The sequence below is a fragment of the Lethenteron reissneri genome, chromosome 35 (genome assembly GCF_015708825.2).
Source record: "Lethenteron reissneri isolate LAM-NWPU_2019-01 chromosome 35, ASM1570882v1, whole genome shotgun sequence".
NCBI classification, from domain to species: domain Eukaryota; kingdom Metazoa; phylum Chordata; class Hyperoartia; order Petromyzontiformes; family Petromyzontidae; genus Lethenteron; species Lethenteron reissneri.
Window position 1 is genome coordinate 10,234,067 of NC_083813.1, and position 11,232 is coordinate 10,245,298.

Below are 11,232 nucleotides of genomic sequence, written 5' to 3' on the forward strand. Positions count from 1 at the left end.
TAAAGCAGACATCGATATGCAAAAATATGTTTGGGGCCAATTAATTGGGTTGCTGGGTCATGACCATGTCCATTGTGACTAACGCAAAAATAAAATAAAAATCCGATGCCCCGTGTGAGGATCGAACTCACGACCTTCAGATTATGAGACTGACGCGCTACCTACTGCGCTAACGAGGCACACGGACGTCCTCGGGGACGCGGCGCTTATAAGCACCGCAGCGCGGCCACGTGGCGCTTCGTCCACGATGTCAACATAATCATTAATTCTAGATTTGAAGCTTTCGTGACTGCAATGATTCATACTCTTAGTTTTTTCGGTAAAGTCCCGTAGGTAAAAAAATTAAATTAAAATTTATAAAAAATAAAACAATAAAAATCACGACGTTTCGGAGGCAACACAAGTCTGCGTCATCAGATGGGACCGTCACAGCCAAATTTGCTGAATCAAGAATTGATACAGCAAATCTGGCTGTGACAACATCATCATTAGCCATGTCCTATCCACTGCTGGATGAAAGCATCCATCCCCCACCACACACACACACCTCCACCACCACCCATCTCCAACCACGTAAGCATTAATTCCCGTTCGAGCAAAGAAGGCAATTTTGAACCCCGTACCGTTACTACTTTATGCAATTAAAATTAATTACAGGACGTGAAAATCACGTTTGATTGACGGGTAGCTGGTGTATAATTATATGCTGAACTGTTGCTTTTTGTGGGATGATATACATAGATAACCGCGCTAATTCATTCATGTATTGCATATATGAATATCCCTTTGGACGAAGGCCTTCTCCTGCCACGCTATTTGAATAGCGGCGGTTCATGTGACCATACTTCACCACGTTGGTCAATGCAGCCTGCAGGTGGAGAGCATATATGTGCAGTACAACTGGAGTGTGGGGACACTGGTATATAAAGTGTGCTAGAGAGTACAAACAAGACTGCATGCGAGAGACGGTAAACTCTACAGTGTAGTATACGATACAGACGAGGCATTACGAGTTAGTCAAATCTAAACACTTTTAGATTTGAAGCTTTCGTGACTGCAAGGATTCATACTCTTAGATTTTTTTTCGGTAAAGTCACGTAGGTAAAAAATAAATAAGAATAAAAAAATATTGTACTTATTTCATTTCTGTTGTTATTTTTATAAATAAAATAAAAATTAAAAGTATTTTATTTCTATTATCATTTTTATAAATAAAGTAATATAATTATTTCATTTCTATTATTATTTGGCCCGACGTCGATCGCCGCTCAAAAGGCCAACACCGGTGACGGATTATCTGAACCGGTCCTGTGCCTGCCCCTAGGTCGACTCAGCCTCTAATGAGTACCCGGTTCGGTGTGTAAACATCGCCGCTAGTAGGGAGACAAAGGCGGCCGGGCGTGGTGCTGGCCACCCGTCCCACCCTCTGGTCCCACCGTGGTGGCCTTCACACACCCCCCCAACAGAATGTTAAAGGCGATAAGGAGCTGGGGTGGTGGTGTTTGGTGGTGTGGTGGTGATGGTGTGTGTGGTGGTGTGGTGGAGTGTGTGGTGTGTGTGGTGGGGGTGTTTGGTGGTGGTGTGTGGTGGTGTCTGTGTGGTGTGGTGTGTGTATGGTGGTGGTGTGTGTGGTGGTGTGTATGTGGTGGTGTGTCTGTCGTCTGCCTTGTTATTGTTGTTGTGGTTGATTGTGAAATCGCGCCCGTCACAACCACGTGCGGTGACATTCCACGACCCTGGGGTCTTTGTGTTGTGCGTGGGGTGTCGCCACGTCTCCTGCTGCCCTCCCTCCTCTCGGGGGTCTCGGAGTTTCCCCTCGTGTCGTTGTTAGTTGTTGTCGGGCCCCGCAGGAAGAGGAGGAGGGAGGGAGGAAGACAGCGATGGCCGGGTCGCTCTCGTTCAAGGAGACGCGGAGCCTCGGTGAGCTTGTGGCGCGTCGCGTCTCACGCACTCTCGTCTTGTCACCCACACGGCATGATCATCATCATCATCACCTCCACCAACACGCCATGATCATCATCATCACCTCCACCATCCACACGGCATGATCATCATCATCATCACCTCCACCAACACGCCATGATCATCATCATCACCTCCACCATCATCATCATCACCTCCACCACCACCCACACGCCATGCTCATCATCATCACCATCATCACCTCCACCATCATCATCATCACCACCTCCACCATCCACACGGCATGATCATCATCACCACCATCATCATCATCACCACCACCACCCACAGGCCATGCTCATCATCTCCATCATCATCATCATCTCCATCACCACCCACAGCTGTCGCTGTCGGCTGGATGGTGCTCAGCTTGAGTGCAGATCAGGGATTCGTAGTTCCACATCGGTTGCCTCTCCGTCATTGCCACGCGGTTCAAATCGCCACGCGAGTTTTAAGTCCGAGTTTGTTTTTGTTGTTAAAGACCCTGAGCACGGCGCTATGGGTGTTGTTATTGTAGCAGCTGTAGCAGCAGTGTAGACACAATCAATCCTACTCCGAGGTTCACGAATCCGTTCCGACCAGCTTGGTGAAGTATGGTGAAATAACCCTAATCCAGCAGCGGAGTGACACATGTAGGCGCACACGCATGTGGACACGGGGGGTGGGGGTTGGTGTGTCACGTTCCGAACCAAGGTCACGAGGTGCGATGCGAAATCAATACAGTATTGTGTTTGGCATCTGATACTGGGTTACGTCTCTCTGTCTTATGTCTCTTGTCTCTACACACTGCACAAGTGTGTGTATCACACACACTCACTACACACACTACACAAGTGTAACACACACTACACTACACAAGTGTATCACACACACTCACTACACACACACACCACACACACACTGCACAAGTGTATCACACACACTCACTACACACTACACACACTACACACACACTACACAAGGGTATCACACACACACTACACACACACCACACACACACACTACACAAGTGTATCACACACACACACTACACACACACTATACAAGTGTATCACACACACACACACTACACACAACACACACCCACTACACAAGGGTATCACACACACTACACACAACACAAGTGTAACACACACACACTACACACAACACAAATGTAACACACACACACTACACAAGTGTATCACACACTACACACACACACTACACAAGGGTATCACACACACTACACACAACACAAGTGTAACACACACACACTACACATAACACAAGTGTAACACACACACTACACAAGTGTATCACACACACACTACACACGTGTGTGTGATACACTACACAAGTGTGTGTGTATCATGCACACGACCGGTTACGAAAGTCAGAAACCGGTAACCGTTTCCTAGTGGAACTTTCATAATTTTGATGCGCCGAGTTGACACGTTGCCAACGTCACCGCGTGGCTCGTTTGCCTTAAATTGTCAGTAAAAAAAAGATAAATAGTCGTGGTTATTGTCAAACTCTTCTATACGTGCGGCAAACTGGATTTTAATTATTATTAACAATTACGGTTTCCTGCAATTGCAAATCAACCTACAGAAGTGTCGACCCAAAGGAGAAGCCACTGTGAGAGCGGTCCTTGAAGGACGTGTCAAATGTGTGACAAGCAGACCTCAAGCCAGATTGTGGTGGTGGTGGTGGTGACGGTGATGAGGATGAGATGTAGGCCACTGTGAGAGTGGTCCTTGAAGGACCTGTCAAATGTGTGACACGCAGACCTCAAGCCAGATTGTGGTGGTGGTGGTGACGGTGATGGGAATGAGACGTAGGCCACTGTGAGAGCGGTCCTTGAAGGACGTGTCAAATGTGTGACACGCAGACCTCAAGCCAGATCGTGGTGGTGGTGGTGACGGTGATGAGGATGAGACGTAGGCCACTGTGAGAGCGGACCTTGAAGGACGTGTCAAATGTGTGACACGCAGACCTCAAGCCAGATCGTGGTGGTGGTGGTGACGGTGATGAGGATGAGACGTAAGCCACTGTGAGAGCGGTCCTTGAAGGACCTGTCAAATGTGTGTCAAGGAGACCTCAAGCCAGATTGTGGTGGTGGTGACGGTGATGAGACGTAGGCCACTGTGAGAGCGGTCCTTGAAGGACGTGTCAAATGTGTGTCAAGGAGACCTCAAGCCAGATCGTGGTAGTGGTGACGGTGATGAGGATGAGACGTAGGCCACTGTGAGAACGGTCCTTGAAGGACGTGTGAAATGTGTGACACGCAGACCTCAAGGCAGATTGTGGTGGTGGTGACGGTGATTACCGAACCTTGATGGACATGTCGACCAGTGTATAACAAAGGAAAAACTGTAAATCTCGATGATGACGATGAGACGTAAGAGGAGACCTTGGAGATCAGATTGGGATCTAGCTGAAGGTTCACGTGGTGGCATCAGTGGCTTTGTCAGGATGACCATTTGACCATGACAATGAGCCTCATGAAGTCGGGGTGAGCATTGTGAGGCTGAGCCATGCGCCTATTTTGTTGTTTTTAAATTCACAAATGTTTTCACTTCCCATTCGTGTCTTGCTGACGTGTGCTGTTATTGGCCCCAAAGGCTCAAACATGCCGAGCGGCTCGCAACAAATAACATTTCTTGAATTGACCGAGGTTATGAAAATAACTGTTGCATGGGCCACGGTTGTCTTTCAGAGGAGCGCATCGCAGACTCAACTCAGATCCGCGCTCTGCACACCAACAAGATACCCGTGAGTGGTTTTCTCGTCAAGAGAGCGTTTTGGAACGCTCGTTTCATCTCCGCGTAGCCTCCACAAACGCGTACGCCTACTGATTTACACTACCTGGCACTTACATTTTGGAACCTAATTGGGGTTTCAATGTAAAGCTGTCAAAGTTGATTGTTGATCCGGCAATCAACTGATTCACCAACTCTGCTCACTCACCGGCTGCCAGTTGCCTCGTTATGCATCTTTTTCTCAACCCCTTTTTAAAATATTAATTTTCTCTTGTCTCTTCATTGGATTGGCCTGAATTTATAATGCGTACTATCATTTATATATAATTTGCATGAACTGTATATAACCAGCTCTTACTTGCACGATTCAAAGCAAACATGCGATGAGAGATAAACATGAGGCCTTGTCTCTCTTGTAAGAGAACAGTTCTGCGATTTAGACGTACATTTCAGACACTTTAAATATAATGGGTAATTATTAGTATAATTATGAAGCGGCTTTTGACTTGAGCAACGTATGCCAACCACTTAGGATGGAAATTCAGATTAGAAATAGCATTTCGACCACGCTTGGTAAGAGAGGAACCAGAAAACGCTGCGGTGTCAGATGGTGATGAAGGTGCATTTATTTTTTACTTATTCCATACAAACGTTTAATTTGAAAAATTTCTTATTACAATTATTTAGAAACATTGAGTTTTTTTTATCACGGTTGCTAAGCTCATCATGCCAAGTGGTCAGCAACAAACAGCACCACAGAAAGTGTTTTAGATGAGAGTTAATCTGTAATAGATAAGAGTTCGAAATTGGAAAAAGTCATGGGCGGGAGGAAATTCTAGAGACGAGCTGTGTGAGGACAGATGCATACAGATAGTCCCCGAGTTACGATGCTCCGATTTACGATATTTCGATCTTACGATGGCGATAGCAATCTGACAAAATTGTAAAATACTTAAAATTTCGCGCGGCAGGCAGCCGCAGCAGCGTACGAGGTACGATATTGTACGTTGAGACGCTGCCGGGATGTACGCATCTCCCGCCTTGTGTGGTTATGTCTCACTCTCACCACCAAGTTGTCTCAGTGTTAACTTTCTATTAAATTGCAGTTCATATAGGTAGGCTCAGAATTTACCTTGTTTTTTACTTTACATTTTACTGTGCAATACAGTATTGTAATTAATAAATACATACAGTATATAGTTTATACAGTACGGCAGAGGTGGGACAAAGTCATTGTTATGCAAGTCCAAGTCGAGTCTGAAGTCATCAAATTCATGACTCGAGTCTGACTCGAGTCCAAGTCACATGACTCGAGTCCACACCTCTGCAGTACGGTACTGTAAATTGCTCTGTTTTGCTAAATTATCACCATTCTTTAAGACTCCTGGGTAGGCTGGGCCATCTTCAACTTACGATATTTTTTACTTATCAATGGGGTCGTCGTAACGCATCTCCATCGTAAGTAGAGGACTACCTGTACATTGAAGTGTTTTGATCTGAGTCTTGACCAAGACTGAATCCTTCAGCATGGGTGGAGGAATACATTTGATGAAGCTTATGGGAACATCAACCATTTGTTTTTCTTTCTTAAAATATTTACATCCTAGTTATTCATGCCTCGTTATTCACATCGGTCATGGTTCAGCAGAGGTGGCTATCTTATTTCAGACACGTGATCAAGGATAGGCACACAGATTTCTGAAGGTTCTCCACAGCAATATCAGACGGTCAAAGACTAGCAGTTGCCCAAGGGAGAAATGTTTTAACATAATGGAAGATTACTTGGATCTGGGCTTCACATTACCAGACGCTGACAGACTTGGCCAGAAACCATCACCACTTGGAGATTCGCCACGAGTGGACTTCCAGCGAGTGCCGACTCGTCAGCATCGCCAAGGCATTAAGTCAAGTCATTATCTTCAATTACAGTCTGTATACGCTGGTGTATGTCAGTTCACACGGTGTGGTCGCTTGTGTATGACGCACCGAGGCTGATGAACCCTCTCCGTGTGCGGTCGCAGGTCATCATCGAGCGTTGCAAGGGTGAGAAGCATCTGCCCAAGCTGGACAAGACCAAGTTCCTGGTGCCGGATCACGTCAACATGAGCGAGCTGGTTAAGATCCTCCGGTTGGTATCCGTCTTCTCATCGCGGCGTGCGCAGCCCTCGCTGCCTCTTACCCTTGCAGCTGTTCACCACCACCACCACCTCCCCTAGGAATCAGTCGCACGGCGTTCTAGCACGGTATTTAACAATCCAGCACACAGTCACAGACTCGCACAAGCATGGTCTCAGAGATGCTGGGTCTCAAGTCAGCAATGACCGCATCACATTTAATGTGGGTTCTGGACTTGAATCTATGAATCAAGGCTTTATAGATGAGAGGCAATATAGAATAAATTCAGACGCTGTCTTTCCGACAGACTTGTTCTTCACCTGAGGATGGCTGCTTGCGTTGTGGCCGAAACGTCGTGAGAATTGTAGTATTTTATTATTTATTTATTTTATTTGATTATTTCCCTTCTACGTGACTTTACTGAAAGAACCAAGAAGATGAATCCCTGCAGTCACGAAAGCTTTAAATCGAAATTTAAATGTATGCTGTGTTGCACATTGGTTCACGTGTCTGCTGCTGGAAAGCCACTTGATTTCGAGTTGGCCAGGTGGCTCAGAGAGTACTGAGCTGGAGCAGCTGAGATCATGGGTTCGAATTCAGTGATTATAACTGGGTTGTCATGTGTGGTAAGTTTATCGTCTCGGGCCTGATCACCAAACGACTGCACACACAAAAAAAATCATGTAAAATTTGGTTCTACATTGAATCTGACTGAATGCCAGCTTTCAAATTAACAAGATTTGGTTTACTGTCACGTGACAAACATGACAAGATCAGGTGGGAAAGTGCTGCCCCCTACTGGATGTGATCTATGATGTAGCTCTGTGATATTTTGTGGACTGATCTCCGCAGCTGAGCTATACGATTTAGTAATTCATTACTGATGATCAGTTTTATTACTCAGCTAATCGGATAACACAACAATAGTTGGGGGGGGATGGGGGAGGTCTCACTTCTTATCCCATCTGTGCTGGGCGTGGCCTGTAGAGGGTTTCCTGCCTTTGGGAGACTCCCGATTACCAAAAATAAAGTCGGATACATCTTTACTGATTTAATTGATTCATTTATATCGTTCGTGTTGGGGCAGGGGAGCTCGACAGAATGACTCTTGACCCACCATTCTAGCGTCACTGCTCGAGCGAGAGATCTCAAATGAGTTTTTCATCTCGTGAGACGATGTCAGTATCGCGGTTGAGATGAAATTGGGGGGGGGGGGGGAGGAAATGACAACAAAAATATATTGAAATAAAAAATTGCACACGAACGTTGTCCGGGTGTGGTGGTTCATGCCTCTTGGACGGGCGTGAACCGAAATCACACGGGGGAGATGATAAACATGAAGAATTATAAAAAAACGAGTTTGTCAGTTTAAGTGATACCGCACGTACAATACACAGTAAAGCGCTTGTTTGAAATAAGTCGCAGCTTTCCAATTAGCGTCGATACGCACAGCATGCAAGGAGTCGTAACATACTGCCGCCTATAATTTCACCAAACGAAACTCTACAGCATTGATCATACTTTGGTTTGACGGGCTTCAAACGTTTGGTGTGAAGTGCCCAATCAGCAATGCATTAATGCGAATGCAAGCAAATGCAAAGCCAACCCAGCGCAGCGATTATGTCTCTGAAATTTAAAGACAGTGCACGGCTGATGGCCGCTGAAGCCAATTGATTGTTACTCACTTACCTCGGCTGCCAAGCGCGTGCCCAGTCCACTTTTAATTTGAACAGAGTCAGTGTTCACGTGCAAATTCATTGTTTGCATAGAGGGCCCAATGGGATGCCATTCAGCCAGCAGTGTTGATACACACAATGAGCAATTCTATCACACGGAGTCTTGATTACAGCCCCAATATAATTTGATGAACGATCGTTACTACATAATGGCGTAGGCTCTTTTTGAAGACAAATTGGTTCTTGTATTTGTTGGGAGGTGGGGGAGGGTGTGTGGAAGGATAGGGGGGAATGCGCACCCTTTTAAAATCAAGTGATTAATCAATGTAATATAACACATGAAGCCGAAAAAATATAATAGTTTTGCCCGAAGCACCTGGAATGTGCCTGATTTCTTCAGATGCTTGGATCAGTGATTACCGTCTGTAACGGGATTTTTAGAGACTTTGGGGCTGCGGCGGACAGCAGTGTCGCAAAGTCTGTTGTACTGTACTTCTATGCTTTCACATCTACGCTGCCCGCCTTCACCAACCCGTACTAACCAGCGTGAAGTATGACCAAATAACTACCCGCGTGCTGGGGAGTCTCCCATCCAACAGGAGATTGATGAAAATGGCACATGTGTGCACATGGGGTTTGTCTGCCAACAGTAAATGATCCCAATTGCAATTCAAGTATGATAATCGTTTTTTTACCCTTTTATCTGGCAACAAAAGTGACACCGTTTTGTACAAGGAGTCATGTTTGCATTGACCACAATACCTGCGGTCGGAATGAAAACAAAAAACACAACTCTGATAAAAAAAAAGGTGTCAGTTTTGTTGCCAGATAAAAAGGGTAAAAAAACAATTATCATATTTTGCTACTGGCAAAGGAGGTTCCAATGGTGCAATTCAAGTAATTTGAACTCTTAGGACCACATCAGTCAGAGCTCGCTTCCTATCAAAGAGTGTCTCCCAACAGTGGCACGGGGATTCAGAATGCCAATTTACACTGGAGGAATCCGACGAGCTATTAAGCTCTTTCCCAACGTCCAGTAGATTGCGACGGTCTCTCTCTCTCCGCTCACCCTTTTACCTCCTCCACCCATTGCGTTCCCAGGCGCCGTCTTGAGCTGGACCCGGGCAAGGCGTTCTTCCTGCTGGTGAACCAGCGCAGCATCGCGAGCGCCAGCGTGCCCCTGTCGCAGCTGTACGAGCAGCAGCGGGACGCCGACGGCTTCCTCTACATTGTCTACGCATCGCAGGAGACCTTCGGCTGATTCCGAGAGGCACCCCCCCACGTTATCTTTTTATGAATTTTACTATTCAATATCCATACCATGTACAGGCCTCCCCACCCCCCTTTTTTTGGGGGGTGGGGGCAAAACCGCTGCTGGATGATGCAGATTTGTCACGTCGTCAAACCAATAATGCGTGTACTCTTTGGTTCGGATGCAGGAGCAGTTCTCCTGCTGTCTGTCTCACCTGATGACGGTTGCTTGTGTTGCGATCGAAACGTCGTGATCTATTAATTTTCTACCTACGTGACTTTACCGAAAGAACCAAAGAGAATGGATTTCTGCAGTCAGGAAAGCTTCAAATGAAGATTCAACAATGTGTGGTTTTGCTGCATTGTCCACTACCCGCAGTGCAGTCCCACACACAGCCTGCAACGTTCTGGCACAATCCTGGCTCCACTCTGCCTTACTTCCGACATCGGGCACACTCTGGGAAATTGTATCAAGAGGCTGAGAAATCCATAACGCAATTGAAACTCACAGTCACCGTTTTGTTTGCAGTGCACAATGTTGCGCAGTAGGGCCAAATAGTTATTCGCTCTAAGTGGTTGTGTTTAAATCCATATAGCAATAGGTAATAGCTGTAAGTAGAGATAAGTATACACTACTGCTTGTTATCCATGGGAGGGTGGTATGAAACATACACAACTGGGCTGTCAAGGGTTGTAGATTGAAAGATGAAAAGTACACTCTTATAAACTCGAGGGATATTCATGTTTTAAATGAGAAACCTAAAATAATGTTGATGCCAAGCATGATTAATTAGTAATCGGTTCACAAAACTTTTTGGAAAGTGCTGTCCGATTAAAGCAATGTGGGCAATGTCTGCGTCCAGAGAATTGCTGCTCCACTCAGCTTGGGATTACGCAATGCGAGAGTGATCTTATCCGCTCGATAATGTTTTGTTGCCATGTAAATATAAAGTAAAAACAATAAACCTTTTTCGGAATTGTCCGCGAGTACATTTCATTGGTGGGGGGGGGGGGGGGACCTCTGGCTATGAACTTAATTTGGGCATCTGTGAAGAAGAGCCTCATACTCTTTGGTTATTTCGGTAAAGTCACGTAGGTATAAAATAAATTAAATAACGACGTTTCGATTGCAACACAATCACCATCAGGTGGGAAAACCACAGCAAAAATGTTTTTCTTGCTGTGGTTTTCCCACCTCATGATGATTGCTTGTGTTGCAATCGAAAAGTGATTTAATTTATACCTACGTGACTTTACCGAAAGAACCAGAGTATGGATCCCTGCAGTCACGAAAGCTTCAAATCTAGATGAAGAGCCTCATAGCTCATCGGATTTCTCCAGGATAAACTTTCTGATTTCACGCGGCCCATGTCCACACAAGACCACATTTAAACGTCGTGGTGCGTATCTTAGGCGCACCGACGGCCAGGGCCGGATTAATGTTCTTGTCGGCACTAGGCACTTCTGTTTCACAGGCCTCCAGT

General features: G+C 45.8%; 1 protein-coding gene and 1 non-coding gene across 2 annotated transcripts; one reads left to right on the top strand and one right to left on the bottom strand.

The window, feature by feature from the left end:
* Positions 1 to 106: 106 nt before the first annotated feature.
* Positions 107 to 179, bottom strand: TRNAM-CAU (transfer RNA methionine (anticodon CAU)). The gene has a single exon. It is a non-coding gene; the product is annotated as a tRNA-Met (tRNA).
* A 1,561-nt stretch (positions 180 to 1,740) lies between these two features.
* On the top strand, positions 1,741 to 10,728 carry LOC133350925 (microtubule-associated proteins 1A/1B light chain 3A-like). The gene is made up of 4 exons (XM_061565768.1): positions 1,741 to 1,920; positions 4,664 to 4,719; positions 6,728 to 6,834; positions 9,599 to 10,728. The coding sequence occupies exons 1-4, from the start codon at positions 1,881 to 1,883 to the stop codon at positions 9,756 to 9,758; spliced, it is 363 nt and encodes a 120-aa protein (XP_061421752.1). The 5' UTR covers positions 1,741 to 1,880; the 3' UTR covers positions 9,759 to 10,728.
* Positions 10,729 to 11,232: the final 504 nt, after the last annotated feature.

Coding starts and splice junctions, on each gene's coding strand:
- LOC133350925 (XM_061565768.1), top strand. CDS start 1,881: ATGGCCGGGTCGCTCTCGTTCAAGGAGACGCGGAGCCTCG. Junction 1,921..4,663: donor CAAGGAGACGCGGAGCCTCG/GTGAGCTTGTGG, acceptor GTTGTCTTTCAG/AGGAGCGCATCGCAGACTCA. Junction 6,835..9,598: donor GAGCTGGTTAAGATCCTCCG/GTTGGTATCCGT, acceptor TTGCGTTCCCAG/GCGCCGTCTTGAGCTGGACC.